At 42.9% G+C, this 23,667-nt stretch overlaps 1 protein-coding gene across 1 annotated transcript; it reads right to left on the bottom strand.

The window, feature by feature from the left end:
* Nucleotides 1-1,630: 1,630 nt before the first annotated feature.
* metrn (meteorin, glial cell differentiation regulator) lies at nt 1,631-7,235 on the bottom strand. Its single transcript, XM_041962811.1, has 4 exons — nt 6,887-7,235; nt 5,754-6,187; nt 4,169-4,228; nt 1,631-3,525 (listed from the first exon to the last, which is right to left on the bottom strand). Exons 1-4 carry the CDS (start codon nt 6,991-6,993, stop codon nt 3,212-3,214), a joined length of 915 nt encoding a protein of 304 aa, XP_041818745.1. The 5' UTR covers nt 6,994-7,235; the 3' UTR covers nt 1,631-3,211.
* Nucleotides 7,236-23,667: the final 16,432 nt, after the last annotated feature.

Genomic DNA, 23,667 nt, shown 5'->3' with positions numbered 1-23,667 from the left:
TTACTTTTTAGAGAGATACATGCTTCTTACTGGACAGCGACAATATGCTTGCTGTAGAACAACATAAGTAGTTGAAATTTGCTCAAACTTCAACATCTGCAGCAGTAAAGTGCAACACACACATTAATGCAGCAGTTATTTTAACCCAAAAGCATCATATATATAATAATGAAATACTGACAGGGACCATTTTACTGCAGAAGGAGTACTTCTACTTTTGATACTTTAAGTATGTTTACATGTTGTAATACAAACTTTTACTTAGGTACTGTTTTGAATGCAGGGCTTGTGGTGGAGTATTTTCACAGTGTGGTATGGATACTTTTACTTGAGTGAAGGATCTGAATACTTAGCTTTCATTCAGCGAGTGCAGCACTAAACTTTGCGGCTGTATCACTGTGGCTGCGGTGATATTAATGCTGCAGTTTTGGGGGTTCAAGCTGGGGTCGTGAAGAAGTGACAACAATGCAGGAAGTCGAGCTTTGTCAAAACGTCACATGATGTATTGGTTGACGGAGTATAATTTGAGTGCTCTTTGTTTTGGCTTATCAGCCCTGCAGCAGTAACCTCAGATGGACTGGAGGGGAGGGGGCAGAGGAGTGTGTGTGTGCATGCAGGGCCGAGCAGCTCGGGGCCCCCAGCTACGGGATGTTTTAAAGGGGCACTGAGGCAGTAAATAGCTGGGGAGGTTGGAGGCTCCCTCACATGAACTACTGATGCAGTGGCAAACCAGTGTCAGGGTTTCTATGGGAGATAGTTGGCCAGACATGGGAGGCATGTCGAGCTTTTGTGATTCTTTTTCCATTTAACTTAAACACCATGTTAATTCCCCAGCTGCTCTTTTTCAAATGGATTTACTGCGTGCAGTAAATCTCAGATTTTACTGAGGTGTGCACAGTACACGGTTCTGCAGAATTTTGCCAGGAGGAGAAACAGGTGGTGAATTTATCATAGCATTATGGATGTTTCTGCGTAATCGACCATGCAGCTCCTCATCTGTTCCGCGATCAGCCCCGACAGGTAACAGATATGCTCTGTGGCGCTGTAGATAAAATCCAAGTCGAGGTAGGAGACGAACTGTGGCTCCGGGCTGAAGGTCTGAGTGAGAAAGAGACTCGGTTTGATTGTGTCCTCGGGTACACGTGGTCAGGATGAAGTGAGCGACTGTGTGGCACCTCAGCTCAGCCGAGTCTGCCACGCCGCTCCCTTAATGGCAATTTATTGCTTCCTGAATCCTGAAAATGGGAGTCCGAGGACAACAGAATTCCAACTGCTGTTTTTTACCGTCCAAACACCCTCAGGGTCCTAAACACTCCCTAAATCTCCCCGCTTTTTAGGCCCCTCGCTCTCTCAGACATGCCATTTGTTCGCTGCTTTCAGGGATCTGATTCATGGATACTTGAAGTGACTTATGTCTGAGAAGAGTTTACCATGTAGAAACCTTTGCACCCAGATACTATAAGGTGAGTTAAAGTGCATTGATGAGGGTGAGAGTGCTGAAAAATGAGTGATGCCGCGGCATTATGTTTGTGGAGCGTGAAATGGCCAAAGGAGTTCAAAGTGGAAACGCGAGAAGAGAAAATCCATCCAAAAACATCAGTGAAACAAGTGGGACAAGCACAAACAAGAGTGTTTTCTTACAGCACATTTTAATAACACAGACAAACACGAAAATAATCCACAATACTGACAAAATGTTGTTTTTTCCACAGACGTCTTTTTCATGCCGTCGTTTCTAGAATTTCTTATTAACATATTTACATTCACATTGATATTGACATAAATTCACATACAAAATAAAGAGTAAAATGGCAGTGTACACATTTAAGAAATACCGCTTCAGCACGTCACGGTAATTTGGTATGAACCCCTCCCCTATTTGATATAGTGCACATCAGATATGAAATCATTATACACAACAGAATTTTACAATTAAATGCATATTTTGTGTTTCTCTTGAGCTAGCCCAGTTATCAGTTATCCCACCAAAAGCTGGTCAGAGGGTTTTATACCATCTGGACTTCAGATCTCAATGGCTGTTGTCATCAGCTTTCTGAACACTGCAGAGTATTTAAGGTGAGTATCTTGTTTTACTCCACATCCTAATAATAATATATGACAGCATCAGCAGAGAGCAGTGAACGACCTGACAACAACAGAGCCTAGAACTGCTTTGGCGACATTGCTGCAATTCCACCCTAACGTATGTTTTAAATAATTCTCTTTAAAGTCAAATTCAGTCCAATTAGATTTAATTTTGCAGAAATGTTGCATGGCGACTGAAAAGAAATGTGACGTCTTACAAAACATCTCCTCACAGAAGCGAAATCTCAGAGTTGGCTGGAATGTGAACGTGCTCTCAGCACTCGTTTGAGTTGTGAAACCTGCTCAGGTAGCCTCAGCTCTGTGTTACTACTGTACGTGCTCACATCACCTGTACATATATTAAATTCTCGATCACTCCGCTATGCTACATATAGTTGCTTTTTATTTGGTTTTCAGTGCTTGCAGCATCACACTTTCCAGATCATTCCCTTTCCTTTATCAGTGCAAATATATATATATATATTTATTTCTTTAACATTTCATTTTGTGAGGACTTCTTTTTTTATATAATCTCCTTAATAATAGTAACACTGAGGATATCCCCAGTACAGGGGCAGCCTGCAAAATATATCTTTCCCATGACCAGACATTTTCTGAACAATAGGTGCCTGAAGTGTATCCTTGCTGGGATACCAACTAATAGGTGTTAAGCTTTCTATAGAACTTTTTAATAAATTTTCCTGAGTTCTTAAGCAATGACTCTTAATAGGCCTGTATTAATGGCTTGACTTAATTTATCCCGAATGGAAAGCTTTTTCAATATATTTCCTCTGAACCTCCATAATGGCATCACTGTGTGTACACACTGTCCAATGCCACATGCTTATAATCTTCATTTCAAGCACTTCCCTCATGTCACAGCTCCACCTGGTTCTTTCTGACCCGGGGGCTGCATATTGCACTGAAATGGAGTTGGGAGAAGCCCATTTCACTCCTCAGTCCTTTGGGAAGACGATGGGATATCCGTTGGTGGCGTCACGGCTCCGTAGGCCAGCGGCTACACACTGTGGCTTCTTCCGAAACATGGAACAGGGCTGAGTTTGGCCTGGCTCTCAGTACGGCCTTGACTATTGAGCGGTAGACAAGCTGGTGCAGAGTGTTGAACTCAGTCTACAGGCAGCTCGCAGGGGATCTGCTGGGCTGCTTTGGCTATCATGTACGCCCGCTGGAAGTCCTTGTATCGGGGAGCGCAGCCCAGCCAGGCCTCTCCAAAGTGGACCCGGCCGGTGAAGAGAAAGCTGCCGGGGCCCGGTTTGACACCACACTGCAGCAGAGTCCTCACCTCACCCCGGCTGGTCAGGCGACTGTTGCCAGTGAACAGCGCGTACTTCTGGCGAAACACCCGGGTGGCGCTGACCTTGATCACCGCTGCTTGTAGGTTCTCGTCTTCCACCACTGATCGGATGTTACCACGCACGACTGTAGATAAACAAGACATTCAGGTTAATTCTATGGTTATTCTACGATGCATAACTTTCATTTATGTCTGTTTGTTATCTTAAAGTGTTTTGCTGTATGTTGTCCTATTTTAGCTGGAGGTCCAATTTTTGGGTGACCAACTGATGGTAAAATCCGTACGAAGGCCCAAGCCTGCTCACTAATCCTTCAAACTTTTGTTGCCAGCTGAACTTCTCCTCAGTGCCATTACAGCTCAATCAGAGGCCTGCAGATTAGTCCAAGGCTCCTTCTCAAGGGGGGTGATGTTAGGATTAGTCCACTACAGTGCCTCTATTAGGGGTTCCTGTGTGTGTGTGTGTGTGTGTGTTGGTGGGGGCACAGCAAAGATTTGCTGTTTCACCTTTAACCTTTCTACCTTTAAGAGGGGAGGATTTGGAGGCGATGGGGTGCTCTGACTTTAAACCGATTCGACACAAGCGATTTGTACAAGAAATCATTACGTTCTGCGGCTCGGCTGTCAGGACTTCTTGTCAATTGGTCTGGTTTAATTTCTTAATCTTGGCTGAATTGAGGGGCGGGAGATCTGAGTTACATTAGCACGCCATTCCTGACTTTCTGGGGGTTTTGATGTTACATCGGCAACTGGTTATATCAGGCAACTTACCAAAGTCACTGGTGCAAACTGCCATCAGAATCTCAGTGTTGTTGCAGGGTCTGCAGGCATCTGGAGGGACCACAAGGGGAGGAGAGAGAAAGAAAGGAGAGGGAGAGTCAGTTGGTGACCTCACATAACACTCTACTGAACTGCTAGAAAACACCTATATGCTAATAATTAAACCGAGCCTCTGGAAATCAAAGGCCGCATTTCCAGATCGCATGCACAGGAATGCGAGATGCAAATCCAGACCTGAAACTCTGTGCAAAGACGAGTAACAAAGGCGAGACCGACCACTGTTTTGTAACAGGCAGCTGCTACTTTTACAGTTGGCAGAGGAGGACCAGTGGAGCTTTAAGGTGCAAGGCTCTACCACCCCAGACAGCTTCCCCCCTTGAAGCCTTTCAGGGTGTCTACAGTCACACCTCATCAAAGCTTGCTAGACAGGGGCCAAGGACAGGGAGCGGGGGAGGACTTCAAAGATTTTTTTTTTTTAAAGGAGCATAATCCCACTTCCCAGGAAATTCTTTCTGCTAAGGCTTGACAACTTTTCTTAAAAAGCGTGGGGAAAAAAAACAGAAAAATACAGTGCAGCTTTCTTACAGGATTTGCAGATGGACTCAAAAAATGTAAAGCAAACCAGCAAAGCCCTGTCTGTCTGCACTGAGCTGTGGGGAGGGAAAAAAAAGTCCTGGCATTTTTTAAAGTTCTCCTTGTGGTTCTTTGGAGGCCCCTTGCCCACCCCACACATTCTCCTCCTTAGTGAAAACCTCTTGATAAATGAGATTCCTTCCTCTCTACTCCACAGCAAACCCCCTTCTAAACCTAATCAGTGTGTGTGTGTGTGTGTGTGTGTGTGTGTGAGAGAGAGAGAGAGAGGGGGGGGGATCTAGGGTGGAGGGGGAGTATACTCCTACAGACAAGTCTCCCCACAGAGAGGCAGCTCAACAAAAGAGAAGAGCATCTCAGCTGGGCAGAGGCCTCCCTGTCGCCTAGGCGACGGCAGTAATCCCAGAATACTCATGCGGCACCCATTCAAAGGGCTCTGGACTCTGGAGAAAGCCCCACATACTGTGCTTTTGTTCCCCCCCCTCTCCTCTCCACTCGGTGGCTCCCCCTCTCCTACTCCAAACCAGCACGCCTCTGGGGAAAGTTTGGCCACTTCCTCCTCTCTGCACTCTGCATGAGCCGCGGAAAGTCCAACCAGCCCACAGAGGCCTGCTATGAATTATGAATCATCTACAGGGACGACTTCATGGTGTACGCTGTCATCGCTGGCGGGTTACAACCCTGCCTTTACCAAACAATTCAGGAAGGAGGAAAAAGAGCTCTATCCACCGTTCTAAGTTTTTTGTGACCGAGATGTCAAACAAACACACAAGAAGGACAGAAGTGAGCTTCCAGGTGCTCACACAGCAACAGATACACAGAGTTTCTGTTGCAAGGAAATAAAACTTCCCAAAAGTTCTTCTGTACTTCCTGTGTTCACCATTTTTTTAACTAGACATTATAATTTAAGTACAAAAACTCTAAAGTGCCTCCTCATATTTGACCTCAACAGCCAACATGGCTGTCTCCTGCTGCTCTGACTCACCTTCACTGCTGATGGGGTTGGAGTCCAGAGACAGGCGAGCGGTCCAGTCCCCTCTTAGCTCATAGCGGAAGGAGGCGATCCTCCTGCTGATGTCCTGATGAGGCGTAGCTTGCAGGAAGAGAGCCACCCTCTCCCCGGGCAGGCGGCTGAAGCAGCGAACCCTCGGCGGGGGAGAGGACTCCAGGCGGTCCCCTACCAGGAGCTCCAGGACCCCATCCCTCTCCAGGTACAGCTGGGCGCCGTGGAACTGCTCCGAGGGCTTGACGCAGGCCGTGATGAGGCCCGAGCTGCTGCCGCCAGGCCCCACGGCCACAGAGGGCAGGCGGGGTGAGAGGCTGAGGCGCAGGGCCCCTTTGGGGTACAGCCAGTCCAGCGTGCCCTCAGAGCAGTGGAGGGAGATCTGCTCCACACTGCCCTGCTGCTGGGATAAACCACTGTGGGGAGACAAAAAGGGAGCAAGACAAGTTTATATTAGGTTCCTGTAATATTTTCGGTAAAATGTAAAATCTTAGTCCCTCACATCCCATCTGGGTTCTTTCCTGAAACATCTACACTGATTAACTGCAGGACTGATGCATTAAATGTAAGCTCTGTGAACAGTCAAATTAAACCGAAATTTCTCTAAGAAATTAGCAGAAACGCCAGATGAGATAAAATAATTAAAAATCCAGCTTTAATCAAACTTTAGATCGGGACATACTCAGAGAAGGCGCCGCCTACTGGCAGCTCTGTGGACGCACTAATCAGGGGCCAATTATTGCATCTTCAGGGCCAAACTTATGAAGTGTCTATGTGAAAGTCTGCAAGAGCTTTAACAGCACATCTGAAACCAAACTGCCCTTCAAGAAATGCATGCACGATCTGCTTTTTCTCAAAGTTTCACAGTTAATCCTTCAGTCTCCTGTCTGTCTGGACCCCCCATGCGTCCTGCAGACAGCCCGCAGGACAGGCTGCACGGCACCGCAAACATTTTAATTGCGCCCTCCTGGCATGTCTCAACATGTCGCATTCAACCAAGCATTGTCCACTCGCTTTAAAAACCACAGGAGCCACCTGTAGCATCTCCGAGCGGCATTTTCTGAATCATCTTTTCACTGAGCCACATATGAGGAGTGACCACATGAAATACTTGCCTGCCTCTCCAGCTGCACTGGTCTTCGGAATAGCTTGAAATAGCCACGTCAAAAACGGCCAAATGTAGAATCCAAACTGCGTTAATCCAAACTCCAAAAGCAAACATTTTCAGCGGTGGGTGATGCAAAATTAAAAACGGTTAAAAAGATTATTCCAAAACTGCGATGTCCTAAACCTCTGCGAGTAATATTCCCCTAATAAACAAATCTAAGTCTGTCTCTGATAACCTCCATAGTCTTGCACCCTCTTACCCTGATGTGTGAGATAAGAGAACACAGCTAAACTCTACCCTGAGCTCCTCCGGGCTGCTGTGCGTCAGGGGACGCAGCGCTCTGAACTTATTCCCCCTCAGAGAAACTTCCCCGACCAATCAGAGAGCGAGAAGCGAAACTTTAAACCACTCACACAGCGGAGGGGGAGGGACATCTGGCCTGCAGAATCAGTAACAGTATGCAAAGATAAACCAAGTTTGAGCTCACTATTGTGCTTGGCATGTCTGCATTAAGTATACTAATTAACTTAACGGCTAGTGAGTGCACGGAAACTTCCACTTTACTGAAATATTACTGTTTGTATTGCTTTTTTCCCCATTTATTTTATCTTGCACTGCTGGAACAGTTTTTATTAGTTTTTATTACTTAATCTAATCATTTTATAATTTGTTGATTTTAATATGCTGCTGATATAAATGTTTAAGGAGCCAGGTACAACAATACTTTGCCCTGAATAATGATTTGTGCCTGATATTGTTTTACCACAAAATAAGTTTAATTAAATAATTCATAGTTATTTAAACTACTGCCTCTCCCTCCTTAAAAATCCACACTTTATGAATACACACATTTCAAAAAGAGGAAATACTGGACACAAGATGTCTCATACTTCCCTGGAATGTCCATTCTCAGAGATGTGCATCGGAGCTGATAAGTTTCTTTATTGTGCTTGCAGAAGTTGCACACTGGACCAGGATTGGCTTTCACTGTAGTTGTGGCATCACTAAGTCGCAGTCGTACTTTTCCTCTTCAGCAGATGACGGTGAAAACAAACTCCTCATTCCTGCGAAGGTCAAATGTCCACGTGAGGACACAATAAGGACACATTTGAGTGGAGGGGGACTTCAGATACTCCATAAACATGCTTGGTGATGCTGAGAAATGTCAAAATACTTCATAACTTTTCTTCGATTCCCACTTTCTGCTTAAGTCATGGTTGTTGGACTTTAATAAACACAAACATCCTAAATCCATTAAACTTGCTAATAATCAAGCTTTTGGTTTGTGGGTTTGATTAGCAGCCTTTTCACACGTGCTTAAAAGTATCTGAAATGTTAGAACGTATATCATCCTCACGAGACTTGACGTATGTCAAATGAGGCAGACAGAAGAGGAGACAAGCCGCACTGGTCACAGTTCAGCAATGCTAACCTGATTCATGATATGATGGCGATGATGACGATTTTGCCTCCTCTGGTTGTCATGCCCTCTGCCCTTCACCCCGCTGGGCTCCTCTTTTATGTGGTCTTTATAACCAAATCAAATATTCTTTTGTGCCTACCCTGCCATCCATCTCTCTGAGCCGCTGACTTTTGGCGTACGTGTGTGCATGCGTGATGACGGCCTCAGCCCCTCCGATGGAGTTATGACAAGGCCTCAGACCAACACAAAGGCACATGTGCAGAAATCCAGCTGCTTTATTGTCTGCGGCGGTACGGAGCTTTGTTTTCCGCAGGGCACTTCAAAGCAGCAGAGTTTAAAGTGCCGAGGAACAGGGGGGTGACCCAGTCAAAGAAAAATGAATACATTAGTGGGTAAACTTAGTTCTGGACTTCACGAATATGTCATAGCATCCACGTGTGCACAACGCATTCAGACCTGGACAGTCTGATTTACACACTTTGTCATCAGCACACGTCCACAAAACAATAAAACAATAAACAATAAAACAATAGCAAACACACGCTTCGCGACCCTGATGTGACCTGAACCACAGTCTTATCCAGACAGAAACATATTCAGTACTTTCATGTGTATGCGCACAAGGATCTTACAGTTCAGACGTACTGAGATTAAACTCATCTGATCATCAGCTGTTTTACTGCAACACAGAGTTTTCATCACCTAAAAACTCAGAGGGAAGGTTTGTGTGAATTAAAAGGAAATTTGATGCTTTGTGAAATACGCTTATTCACTTTCACCTTAGATTAGAAGATCGATGCCACTCTCATGTCTCCCCATTAAGCAGCAGTTAGCTTAGCGTAGCTGAAAGACAGGAAACAGGGGGAAACAGCTAGCCTGGCTCAAAGGTAGAAAAAAAACACTATTATGGACGAGATTTAGAAATAAAGAGATTTTTATTTTTTACTTGACCAATCCAGACTCACTGTTTCCGCCTGTTTCCAGTATTTGTGCCAAGCTAAGCTCACTGTCCCCTAGCTCCAGATGCATGTTGGGAAATATACTTGCTCGCTTTCTTATCGAGAGTTACACGAGAAGCTTGATGTCGCTCTCATGACTGTGCACGTGTCTGTAAATATAAGACTAGAGCTACCACCTAGCTTAGCATGAAGACTGGAAATGGGACGCAGCTCTGTCCGAAACCTGCGCCGCTAAAGCTCACAAATAAGCATGTTATATCTTGTTTGTTCAGTCCGTTCAAAAACCAAAGTGCAAAGTAGATGTGTAGTTTATCAAAACTTTAACATTTAACATTACTATGCCGTTATTTTCATAAATCTGCTGCAGGCAACAATGCAAATGCAAGCTTCATGCAAACATGAATGGCATTAATGTGTATCTCCCAAAATGTTGAACTATTGCTTTAAGTTGTATTAATACCTCATCAGTGCGTAAACTAAAATTCATGTCCCTTTACTAGATTTTTTGCCTCCTCCATGTTTTATTTTTTAAAAGAAATTCTTCAGCTATCTATCAAACATACCATAAGCATTTATGTGGCATTACAAGAATCTTTGTGTTGCCTTTCACATAAGACTCGATCACAAATTACACATCTGTGCGCATAGCTGCAGTCAGACAGGTTGTAAGTTACTATTAAAAGTCAGTCTGAGTGTGTGAACCATCAGAGCTGGTTGTTTCCGCTCTGCACCCAGAACAATGCCATCTTTGACTCTGATGAAACTGCCCTCGTACTTTGACCGGTGAACCAGATTCCCGTAGAGTTTTGGCTGTCCGTGTCCGCTGTATTCTCACGGGTCCGCCAATGAGAGCGTCTTCAAACAGTGCCGCCGTACGCATACGAGAGTTTGCATGCATGTGTTAGTGCTGTGTCTATTTACTTGGTGTGCTGTATTCCTCTGTGTGTGTGTGTGTGTGTATGTGTGTGTGTGCAGACATGAGCGACAGTGTGGTGTTAGAGGCATTTATGGGACATGGTGTATCTTTTCTCTCACTGTCTGTTCTCGCTGTCTCAGAAGTCTACAAAACGCATCGGTGATGAGAGTGGTAGTAATGGATTTCAGCTTCTAAGGCCTCTCTGAAAGTTATTACCTAAAAATGTATCAGAATTTCACACTTCAGTCTCTGTAATGCAACAGAAGTCCAACATGGCTGACATCTAGAACCGTAATCCTGCAGCAGGCTCAAAGCCTCACAGACCATGGGTCTTTGGTCATTAAAGGGCGTGATCACAACCTTTATATGACATGTGCTGCACCACAGAGAAGCTGATGGGGTCCACAGGTGGTATATTATTCAGAGAGGTTTGGCGCAGCCGAAACACCAGAGGATGACCTGCTCTGCGATGAGAAGTCGAGATGTCCCCGTTCCCAGACTTTCCGGCAGCTTCCCATTGCACCTCAGTGCTAATCCGGCTGATCTGACATCGCCGCTGTTTGTTTTCCTGCACAGAGTCATCTATCTGCTGGTAATGGGATCTAAGACCTTGTCGGGACACTGTGATAATCAGCGCATGTTCAGGGTGGCAGAAAATATGCCCTTTCCGCCACTGGATTGTGCTGTGTCGTGTGTTTTTCCTGGTGAGTTTGAGGTTTGTTGTGGGAAATAATGTTTTAAGAGTCTGTCGAAGCAGGGTCACATATGCAGTTGTTTTTCTATTTTAGGATTAAATGAGAAAACCCTGAATAGGGAAGAGTCACGCTTGCCAGATGAGTGCCCTAAAATGTAGCTATCAAGCTGAGAACAGGGCAAAAGAATCTGGATTGAGATCCGTTAGCTGTAAGTGAACTTAAATTGTGACATATTGTGGTTGGAGTTACAGGAAAGAGGCTGTTTGAACGTCTCTCGTACTCCTCTGGAGCTTTGTGTTGTGATGAGTCAGTGAGAGCGGTGGAGGTGGTGTTTTCCCACCTCTCCCTGCAGGTGAGGTGCTCCTGGTCCGCGGCCGCGAGAAGAACCAATGCGAGGAGGAGGTCGGAAAAAACTGGTGCTGATATTTACCCTGAGAGCCCCCATGAGAGCCGCATGTGAAAACTGACACCTGCTCTCTCATTGCACTTTCTCAGGATCCCGATTGTGTATGTGTTTGTTTGTATGACAGTAGATTTCTCTTTGTGCCTCTCCTCTGGGTTTGTGTGTCTGTGTTAGTGTAAAGCCCAGTGGGAAACCGAATACAAGAGGGCCCTATACCAGATAAACAGTGTCAGAGAGGACTGATGGCAAACGCAGCTGGAAACGCGCAGAGACACCCTGAGAATGCTCTCTAATGCTTTTCTAAACATGTAATAGATCACTTAGCTGCACTGTCACACTGCTCTCATGTGTGCTTTAATCTTCCCCGGCGGGATCTCACATGGCTTTTGCATGAAGATTCCAGCGCGCGTGTTGCTCTGTCCAGACGAATTAGGCAGAATGACACAAATCGCAGGAGATTTGTTTGCGGCAGCTGGGATCAAGGCTCAGTTTGCACGTCTTCTTCAGTAATCTCTCACACATTTGCAGCCGCTCTCTCATACACGCTCGGGCCTGCTTTGGTTTATTGTGCTTGTTTAATCTCATTTATCATCGTCATCTGTGTTTGTGTGTCTTTGTGAGAATTTTTTTTTTTTTAAAGGGCTTTCGAATCTTGTTTATGGCTCTTCACATCATCATCCACTTTTTGCATTCAGCAGCTCCAAATATAACCTAATTATAGTGTCTGGGGTCAGAGGTCACAGCTGGGTGCCCTGGGGACCTTTCATTAGCAAAATGGAGGGAAGAGGCTGCAGGTGTCTTAAATGGACCTCTCTATCTATTGTGCTTAAATTCAGGAAGTTCTGCATCACTTATGAGTTTTAGGTTTGAGGCTGCATTCTTTTTCCGTATAATAGATATACTTCAAGGTTATTATTTTTGCATTATGTGTGTCAAATTGGCATTTTTATCAACAAAACTATGAATACTGACTGACAATTATCCAAACCTTTTGTCTGCAGTAGCACACTTACCATTTTATGCTACTCAATACCTCTTCTCCACTTGGCTTCACAGGAAATATTGCAGTTTTTGCTACATTTGACAGCATCAGGTATTAGTTACTTTGCAGAGAAACTGTACAAAACATATTGTCATCTTATAACATGCAATACATCTTGGATTAAACTACCCAACAATATATAAAGTAATTAAAATCATCTCCACCTCAACTCATTACAACAGCTAGATGATTTCCTCCACATTCCACAGTAATGCGTCAGCATTAACGATCCATTAATATGATAATTTTCTTATTCTTGCTTTTGATATTTTAAGTACATTTAGTGGTTCATATTTAACTTTTACTCTAGTGACATTTTTAATGCAGGAATTTTACTTTACAGTAATTGAGTGCTTTCATAGTATAGTTTCTTTGCTTCTTCCAGCACTGCTATTCCTTCATGGAGACAAACACTGGTCTGATTCAGCCTGGAAACTGTTCAGCAGTGCAGCCTGAAGTGCTGATTAAGACTCAGGATCTGCAGTATCTCAGCTATCTCCTCCAGTTGCATCTTCAGACATTCAGTTTCCCTTCGAGGTTGTGTCGCTCTCCTTTGTGCACTTCAAACGTTGAGCATATCATTTATTTCTCAGGACATTTAAATGGAAATACTCTATGGCAGCATCAAGACATTAATTTCCGATGTTTTTGAACCTCACAGCTCTTCTATTCTGTATCATTTTCATCTCAAAGTGCTGTTATGCTTCAAAAAAGCCTAATAATTATTGTGTCCCTATCCGGACATAGAGGTTGGGTTCAGTCCCTTATCTCAGTGTAAGCAGATAATGAGAGTGTCTGACTTTAAACAGGGACAGTGTCAATACTGCAGCCGGCCTTGATGTCCTTTGAGTTGATTCTCACATTCCTCAGTATTCAAACACACACAAGGGAATAGTTTAGCTGGAGGGCAAACAGGCCAGACTCTTTTTAAGTGGTTCTTCACGCAATGTTTCCAGTGCTAACTCAGAGGATTCTGCCTCTGACAGTCAGCGCTTCACTGCGAGCAGCGGGCGGGGATGAAAAAAGGCAGATGAAAACACATCGCAGCCACCGCAGAATGCACAGGAAGTTTCCTGCGGTACGTGAGGTTTGAGGGTAAATTTAGACTACAAAGTCGTCTGCAGTCAGCGCCGCAGCATTTGATTGCAGCCAGACTGAAACAAGCATGCTCCTTCATGGGGGCTGCATCTCCTCATTAGAGCACGGCAGCGTGTGGGTGAGCTCGCTTTGCATTTATTTGCAAAATCAGGTCTGTGAATGGTTCCTGTTTTTGGAGGGAAACCCACTTTAGTCGTCGGCCTTTGGAAGACACCACCCTCAACTCCTTTCACCTCACGTTTATGACTCTCATTAGCTGCAATTAACACAGCATCTCCCAATCCCACTATCTGAAATCCAGATGAGAGTATTGTTATCAGCAGCCCAGCGGTGCTATGGTAATGCGCCAGGCCTGGTCAGTTTGATAGGCGGTGTTGTTGGAGCCCAGCTGGGGGTCAGACAGAGGTTCTCCGCTGTCAGTCTTGCTTGCAGCTCTCCCACCCCCCGCACTACTTCTAATTGGCTGAATCAATTTGGAGGGAAACTTAACAAGAAGCAGGATCCCTCCAAAATTGACAATAGGTATAGTGTTTTACATATGTCCACAGGAAAGACAGATGTTGTGGCTCTCGACCACATCCACATTTGAATACCCTGATTTGGATACAATGGCAGGGAACACAAAGGGGATATATTTTGGCGGCCAAGGCAGATGCATAATTTTGGCGGGCGAGACGGATTGCGATAGACTCTTCAGATGTTTGATGCTGAGGAGTGTGTGGCTTTTAAATCAAATAGCCATTGAACTTTTGATATGATTTCAAGATGTCGGTGGATTCAATGTGCACATCTGTGCTACTTGTCAACATCAGCTACACAGAAAACTGTCCAGTGTGGTTACTAGATATCATTATGATCCTGAAAATGAATTAGAATTTCAAAGTTTTATTAGTTATTGGTGATAAATACGTGGTTAATTGGTGAGAAATTTGTTTAACTAAGTGATTTAAAAAGTACAAGGTTCTCCCTGCTTTCAATTCTGAGATGTTTGGAGAAATTTCAACATCCATTTAGATGTTCCAAGTTAGATGTTCAAAGATATTAAGAAATTTAAGGACACATTTTGAAGAATATGATTGGAAACATGAATATTTGCTTTTTTGCACGGAGTTAGATGAGAAGATCGATACCACACTTGGATGGTAAATATGAAGCTTCATCTATCAGCTAATTAGCTGCTTTCAGTGTTAATGCTAAGCTAAGCTAACCAGCTACTGGCTCAAGCTTCATATTAAACATATGAGATGAGTTATAGAAGTGATATCGATCTTCTCATTAACTTTAACTCTACAATAATAATGATAATGATAATAATAACAACAACAACAGCAATAATAATGATAAGTAATAAGTATATTTGCTAAAATGTTGAACTGTTCCTTTAATATCCCAGCAGACAAGACACAATATGAATAGATATAGAGTGACATTCTATTGTAACAGAATGTATCAGGAAACCTTTATAACTGACATAATAATAACAAACATAACTTAAATGTTCTTTTAGAAGACACACATCAGAGACTCCGACTTGTTACAAACTAAAAAAACAAGAAGAATGGACGGTCAGTTTTTTTTCCTTTTGCTGCCTGACTGAACTTTTCCTCCTCCTCCTCCTCCTCCTCCTCCTCTGTGAATTGAGTTTGGCCAGGCTAGGTCATCCTTGGCTGTGCAGAATATAATTAGCCTGCCTACACACACACACACACAAACACACATACAGACTTTAAACTTTAAACCCCCCCTACACAATGGCCCGCTCAGACAATAGACACATGCCGATACTATGATCCCCTCGGCTATCTCCCTATGCACAAAAAACTCCTTGTTCATCCTCGAACCCTCCGCCCTCGTGCTCACTCAGCAGAGTAATGAGACTGATAAGATTACATTTTTACAGATCACATTTCACATCATATCATAGAAATGATAATGAGCTTAACAGGTGCCGAATCTCAGCTGTTCCTGTCGAGATTCGAAATCTGGCCTGGTGATCGGAATTATGCTCAACACGCCGCAATGTATTGAGTTTCAAGTGATAAAGTTAATTGTGTGTTATAGTTTCAAAGCTGGATGCTGTAAAGTTTGTAACCAAAGATGGAGCTGAGCTTTACCATCATAAACCACTGAAAATAACGACCTGGTGCTGATGCTTTTTACTTTTCCGAGCACCATTTAAAGCTGCTGAATTAACCACATGTTTGCCAGTGTTGCAAAGTGCTCGCCGCCAGAGTGGGGTGAAAATAACAGGATTAAGGCTTTAAATGATAAATGCACCAGACGAAGAAGTGGCTGAATGATCGTTCTCCTAGCATTAGCAGTAATCCAAGAACCTTCACATTTCAGCGGCCAGATGACAATTAAAATCTCTGAATAGGGACCATAATTACACACTAAATCTGAATCCAGAGCGTCTTTTGTCTCCCACCATCTTTCATCATCGCCATTCAGAGTCCGTTGTGACCTGCAGCCTCGTCCCTGAGCCCCTTTTGATCTGATTTTTAAAAAATGCCATCGCACACGAGCCGCCCTCCCCTCTGCTCTCTCAGCACCTGCACTTCAGTGTCCTCCAGCTCATCAGTGGAACCCTCCTTTTCCAAATCTATACATTGGTTGCAAATGAGGTAGCTGCTGCTGGGTGGGGTGAGGGGGGAACCCTTGAGGGGACCGCCAAAATTTGCTGTCTCCCTGGCTCCATCATTGAATGAAACCCAACCCCCAACTTCTCTAACACACACACACACACACACACACCTCTTACTTCAGGGGTATCATATCACCTATCCCTTTGGGTATACTGGTGTGCAAGGCTGGATGTTCTCATGATAACAGGTGTATGTGAATGTATACAACAGGTGGGATGAATCTGTTGCAGTTTTCTTGGTTTTTTATGGGGTATATTTTAATGAAGCATTGCTTAAGTGTGTTTTTATGTCACGCATTAAAATGAATGAACATTGAGCAATATTTATGTGTTAATCGACAAGACTTTGGTGGCGTTGAAAAGCCATAAGCGCCTGTTTTTAAGATATTATAATTCTGCAAAGCATACCAGAGGCAATAAATATTTATCTCACAGCTTCATGTGGTTATTTGGCTTTATTTTCCTCATCTGACCCACGACTGATGAACAGAGGAAGCTGATAGAGGAGGAAAAGAACGAGCAGAGACAAAACGGAGCCTGTCCTCCGGCTGAGTGACTCTTCAATAGAGGTGGTTTCTTTCTGCAGTGAACTGTGTCGTCCTGCAGAGAAGTGCAGACGAGTGAGAACGCAAAAGGGGGATCGAAGAAGAGGAAAAGGGGAACTTGCAGAACAACTAGAGCGTGGAGGGTAGTCCTGAATCGCTTGACACATTCATGCATGCACACATATGCATGAGCGCATGCACTCGCTCGTACTTTTCCGCAGACTCACACACATGAAAACACGCATTCAGACGTAGTCCCGACTTCAGGATTTTGGGCCTATCTGCACATGTATGCAGGCTAATCAGGGCCTCTTCACAGACAGAAAGCAAAGGGTCACTCAGGGTGAGATGTTTGTGATGGAAATTTGGACGGCAGGCGTAGGAAAACAAAGCTAGGGACAGGACGCCCCAGAGACGACATACTTTACACATGAGATAACACACATTGAGAAGTTACAAAAAAAATTACAACAACCTTAAAATAGGATCACGGAGCCTTTCTCATTCATTTTGCTGTTAAAGAGCTTCATTGCTGGCACTTTCACTAAATTATAAGAGAAAAGTTGGATTGAGAAAGGATTTTTTCTGTAGATGTAGATTTTGTGAGAGGCGGGAAGGAAAAGCATCTTATCAAGTTTAGAAATAGCTGTAAGGGAACTCTGCACAGAAAGACACAAGATTTAAACTCATCTTCATTTTGACGTGGGTTGCACAGCAGAATGCATGACTTTCTTATTTGACTTTTTTTTTTAAGTTCAGAGAGGACGTTTCCTTTCTCTCCAAGTTGCCTCAAACAATGAATTTTGCTCCATTTTCAGCTATTTCCCTGCTCTGCATCAACCACTATTCAACTATTCCACTGTTTGCATGTGATTGCAACGGGTCCTGGGCTCCAGTGAAGGAATGGCTGGGCCGACGTCACACCTTCGCCCAGGACCTATAGCTTTAACTGGTCATGTACTGCATAGATCAGGAGCATCCCATGGAACCGCTGTGCCTCACTGAGAAATCACACAAAGATGGGATTTAATGGCCCTTCGATTGAGCGGTTTTGAAAAGCCAACCTCTGACCCCTAGCCTTGACCCCTGGTAACCCCTCCCATCCTCCAGGGTCCAGTGCTTGTCATTGGTCATTTGTCATACTCCTCACACTGATCTGATTACCGTCCAATTTGGGATCTGCCGACTACACACTTCTAGGATCAAGACAAGCTGCTTTCAGCAACTTTACATGACAACAAATAGCCGGATTGTTGCGGGAAGAGTAAAAGGACAAATTTTTGGTCCATTCAGGCGAGAGATGTGGACCAAGCTTCAAATAGACGCCAGCCTTGGTACCTACCAAAGGCCATACGGTCGTCACCTAATGAAGAACTGTTAAAAATAAAAAATTGTGTTAAGACTGTTCAAGAAGACACTACAGTCATATTTTATAATGAATCGTTGGTCAGTAAAACAAAGAAGACGATGAAAAACAGAGAAGGAGCATTATCAGATGAGTCATTGGATGACTCACCCAAACTAAACATACCTCACACTGATCACATCCAAATCTAACGACTAACAGCATCCAGACACAGGACAATCTTATGTGTTTATCTTTCAAGTATGTCAGTATTGATATTAGTCCAAACCAGCACAGTTGCCAATCTCAAAAACACAGCCTGAATAACACAGTGCTATTTCACTGGAGTGTAAGTCTAAAATGTATTAAAAATATGGCGCCCTGAACGGTTCCACGATGAAATGCAAAATATAGTGTCAACACTAAGTAGACTAGTCTTGCTAAGGCCTCCACAATGCAATGTTTTGCTTTTTATGTGATTATTCCCAAGTAAATTTCAAATTCAGTCTCTGTGAGTTTAGAAACTTGATCATTTATGACTCTGCACTCATGCTGAACATTTGATCAGCTGTGTTCTTCTGCAGGGAAATTTTTATTAATCATAAAAAAGATTCCTCGAGACAACTCAAGAGTGCTGTTCAGCTGCTTCGCTGTTCTGAGCTTTAAAAGGAAAAATGCAAGAAGACTTTCTCAATTGGCAGGGACCTCAAACTTGTTTAAGACCTCCAATAACTTTTTTTTTTTTACTTGAACTGGTGCCTTTCATGTGCTCAGTATTTCAATACTGTAGTTTAAGACATGCCTGCTTCATTGTTTGTGCCGAAAACAAATTGTTAATAAAGTTTTTTTTTCTTAATCTTTGAACGCAGGGCTAACTGGTGAGCTACTGTAGTTAGGGAGCGAATGGCTAGCATGCTAGCCAGGAACATACAGATTTTATCCAGTTAATTCATTTATTTTACACCCACCAATATGTCATTTTCAGAATCATACACACTTGTATTTAATAACGACTTTTATTGAAGATAGAAGGAAAGCTCACTGTGCTGGCAAGCCTGCTTGTTGTCAGTTGTGCTGACAGTTTTGCTGGTACCAGCGTTTAAACATTTGTTCTCAGTATTGCATACGAATCGTTTCAATCAACAAAATTAATTGATGAAGAAGGGGAAAAGCTCTCCAAGCTAGCTTGCTTGCTAACTGTCAGTTAGCATTAGCTGCCAGCTCTCACTGACAGCTCTCTGTGGCTCAACCTCTCACATGACACGGGTTGAAATGACACACGGGTTGCGCCTAAACCACAGAACAACCAGATCTACAAAATTGAAATGCTATTGAGTATAAATTCACACTCTAGTGGTGTTATAGAGTTGTATGCAACCTTAAAGTCATGTTTACATGATAAGTGATATAAAGTTACATAGAAGTATTGTCTGCTGCGCATGCCTAGCATTCTCCAGCTTTCCTCTACTGCACATGATGAAGGCTTCTTCACACATTCATTATTAAGCTGTTAATTAATGTAGAACACTGGGTGATTTGTATGAATTCATATGTAACTTTATGAACAGTCAGTAACTTTAATTATAGGAATAATGTAGTATTCAAGACTGAAGTATTCCACTACACCAGGAGTGCAGACTGGTGGACTATGTGATGGTCTTCTTAACACATTCATATATTGTCACATGTGTATTAGAATTAGTATACATCATTATGTAATTTCATTAAAATATTGTAATTGATTATTTTAAGTTAAAAAGTTAGCCTGAACAGATGCACAGGAACTCTTGATAAAGGAGGGGTTGTGCTCAGCTCTGATGTCAACATAAGCATTGGAGAAAGTCAGGATATAGAAATGAAATATACAGTAATATTGATAGAAATAGTTGAAATGTGGTTTGTAGGTCTGTGGCCTACCTACTGTATGTATACACAATATATGACTCTGTATTCAATATTCAGATAATGACTATCATTTGTATGTGTTCCACTATGAGTCCTGTCATGTCTGACTGCTCTGAAACTCCTCTGCAAAGGTCTGTCAGTCAAATAGAACACAAGCCTTTTCCTGATCTGCCCCGAGGGACTGTGCACGATTACACACACACACACACACACACACACACACACACACACACACACACACACACACCACCCCCTAAACAAACCTCTGTCTGGCCAACTCGCACGCACACACACACACAGACACAATTACCCCACAGCTCATTATGTCTGCTTTAGCTCTTTTGGATTGTGTTGGGGGGGGGGGGTTGGGACAGGGTGGGGTTTGGTGACCCCGGAGAGAATGACCTTAGGGGACATTCAGGGAGGACCGGGGGATGGGACACCGAGCTGCTGGGAGGGAACGTAACTTCTTGGTGCCCCTGCTGGTTGCCTTCACTCCTGTGAAGATCCCCATTGATTTTTTTTAAGTGAAAAACACACTGATTAGTCATCACCAGTAAAGTGCATGAGCTTTACAAGAACAATTGCTTTTGAATTGATAATTAGATGGGATAAAACTAAAACAAAGCTCATCAGAATAAAAAAAGCCTTCAATCTTGTCTTTTACTGCCTGCAATTAATAACAATCAGTAAACAAATACTGTTTCCATCAGGAGGTGGTTGTCACTTAAATGAATGGTTAACTTTATCTTTCATATAAACGCAGAAGTGAAGGATGGATTTCCCTCCGCATCTCTGACTTGCTCAGGCACAAGAGTTTTGATTTCCCTCCAAAAACTCCATTGTAAAACTTCTCCCCCCGCCACACAGCAGCCGCATCCACCCCCAGCCGTCACACATCAATCTATGGTGTGTGTGTGTGTGTTTCTGGAAGTGGGGGTGTCTCAGCCGGTGTGCTGTTAACCCCCCAGGGTGTAAAAGATTTTTGGACTAACACTGCAAGTTTCAAAAACAAACTCTTTGTTTTCAGTTTACTTAAGCTTTTTTTAAGGCCTCAACCCAAAAAAATCTGTCTCCTGTATGAAGTAGCTTGTGTGCATGTGCAGTTTTTAGCCATCCTGTCATCTCTTGCACAGATTTTAGGATTTAGGATTTTACTGATTTGCATTTTAAAATCCAACTTTTTCACTTTGCATTTTAAAACGGGAGCACAGGAGCTTCAACTCTCCATCACAGTCCACATTTTGTTGGCTTCCTGTTAGTGTGTATGTGTGTGCTGAATGCAGGAGATGGATCTTGTTTTGTTTTTTTAGTTAAGATGAATTATTCCACCCCTCACTTTCAGGGAGCTTAATCAGGGCTGCAGAGGTGTGTGGATGACCTTCGACCTTTCGGTATCTCTGGCCTTTCTCTTATTTGCCTTTTGGTTAGCATTAGGACATCCCTCATTTAACTCTTAACACTTAGCAGCTAGTGGTTCAGAGTTAAGGCATGCAGACATAAAAGCACACTTACACAGTCAGTTGTTCACTAACCACTAACCCACTGGAGGTGGAAAAAAAAACAGTTCTGCTGAATAGTCAGGAGTAACTTGTTGGGTGTGCATGAGCTGCAGCTTCTATTCACTATTAATGCACTCATAACATTTACTCCTGTTGATTCAAATAGAGTTTATTTTAGAGCTTTTACCAAAGAAGAATATGTCACTGGAGTTAAAATAACCTCTAGTGGGGAGCACATGTGTCATTATTGTAAGTAACCATTATAAAATGGATATCTGCAGGGCAATCCACAAAAAATGACCTGATTTAGTTCACTTTATTGCATTTGTTCTATTTTTCCACTGGAAAAAAAACACTATTTAAAATCATTCTGAAGTAATCAAGATCACATTTAGCAATGTTCTTACACTAAAATGTAGCTATAGAATTTTGGACACATGTAAAATGAATTATTCTTCACTTGGAACATATAAGTGTGTGCTAACACAAGTGAAATGCCTGAAGTGAAATAAGTCAAACCTATTTCTATTTGAGATGGACTTTTTCACCACTTTTCAGAACAGAGTTGGACTTGTTCAGTTCAGGCTAATTTTGACAGACAGAAGAGCTTATATCCACTTTATAAGAATGTGGCAAAATAGTTTCTGGCTAGACAATTAAACTCAGTAGTATTATTATAGTGATTCAAATTGAAGTGATTTAAATTTTTGAGCAATGACCTAAACAGTTGTTCACGATGGGTATCTGCCTGCTGCATCCTGGTGTTTAATCATTAAAACCTGGTAAAAGAGGTGTTTCTGCTCAGGCGAGGCAGCGTTCTCTTTATCAGCATTCAACCGTAGTGAAAGCGGAGGCAGGTAGCACATTAACTGTGTAAGGTTAATTTGTGGGTGCAGACCTGTCTGGGTGGACTTTGTATGAGTGCAGAGAGCAGCTTTAAAAACAGTTTCAGTTGGTTACTGTGTTCTGGCACAAGAGCAGATTACAGGGGTGAGCAAGTGAATGCAAAGGGGGGAAGCTGTGATTGACAGCTGGGCATGTGTGTGCATTTGTGTGCCTGAATAATCGGTTTTGTTTGGTGTCGTAGGTATAAAGAAGGTTGTTAAAGGAAAAAAAATCGCTATTTTTTTTTACTGTTAAACTGGTACAAGTGATTTATACTGACAGTATGACAATATAAGCACACGTCCGACTCCCCAATAATCAAAATGCACTAGCAAGCATCCTTTCATTACATCAAAAGAAGCTGTTTAATCAGTTGAGACATAATTCAAACAATAACTTGCCGCATTTCCATCTTCTTTCAGTTATAACAGTGGAACTATTCTTTTACTTTTGTGCACATGCTGCATTCAGACCCACTTGAACAAACTGCAATAAGTCTATGAGCCTTTCCCCTTCTCAAAATGAGCAAACCCACCAAACAAAGGGCCACCATTATGGATAAATACCGCCTTTGTTTTACCCATTTGAACCTGAGGTTTCTCTTAACGCGAAGGAGAGTGTGTTCACCCTTTTTCTCTTTTCAGACGCCTTGGCGCTGAATATCGGAGAACACTGCCAAATGGGAAAACGACTACACAGGCAGAAAGAAAGACCAGAATCAATCAGGAAGTGGCAGCTTTTCAGCGGTGCCAGAGGAGCCGGGCAACTTCCTGGTCTCGTTGCCAAGGTGACTGGAAGCTCAGCCAACTGCTGCAGCGGGCAGCAGTTGGGTTTGATGGGGGGGATGGCGGAGGATGACGGTTGGGATATTGGACAGAAGGAGAGGGCAGAGAGCTGATGAGTGAGGGTGAAGTTTAAATGTAAGCAGCGAGTACTTCAAGCAGCATTCATACAAACCGTCACAATGTGGAGTTTCTATTCTGCTGATAATCCTTTGCAAACAGTCACATAATCCCTCCAATTACTCCCAGTTTCTGCTATGTTGGTTTGTTCATGTAATATTTTTTCAGTAGCATTTTATATAATCTATTCCCTCTTTTTTATTGCAGAGAAATGACTGATTTTATACGGAAGATTCTGGCATTTACTGCTATTGAGATTTGGGTCAGTTAAAGCAATCTTGACATCTTACTGTATGTGTTTCTTTCGCCAAAAAAAAGAAGAAGACATTTAAGAGCTACCACAGAATTACAATTGTGTCTCTGTGTCTCAATTCTGATTGCATGATGGAAAGTTTTGAGCACAGAAAAAGATTTTAATAGATCTAGTTATTTATTTTTAAATGTTGATCTGTACTTTTTAATTTGATAAGGCAAGAAACGTAAAAAAAAAAAAAGAAAAAAGGAAAAGAAAGGGGACAAGAGGT

This window comes from Chelmon rostratus, chromosome 21 (assembly GCF_017976325.1).
Source record: "Chelmon rostratus isolate fCheRos1 chromosome 21, fCheRos1.pri, whole genome shotgun sequence".
Lineage (NCBI taxonomy): Eukaryota > Metazoa > Chordata > Actinopteri > Chaetodontiformes > Chaetodontidae > Chelmon > Chelmon rostratus.
The sequence above is the reverse complement of the archived record's forward strand: the minus strand, read 5'-3'. Positions and strand labels throughout refer to the sequence as shown.

Coding starts and splice junctions, on each gene's coding strand:
- metrn (XM_041962811.1), bottom strand. CDS start 6,993: ATGTTTGCTTTTGGAGTTTGGATTAACGCAGTTTGGATTCTACATTTG. Junction 4,229..5,753: donor CAACCCCATCAGCAGTGAAG/GTGAGTCAGAGC, acceptor TGGTCCCTCCAG/ATGCCTGCAGACCCTGCAAC. Junction 3,526..4,168: donor AGTTTGCACCAGTGACTTTG/GTAAGTTGCCTG, acceptor GTTTATCTACAG/TCGTGCGTGGTAACATCCGA.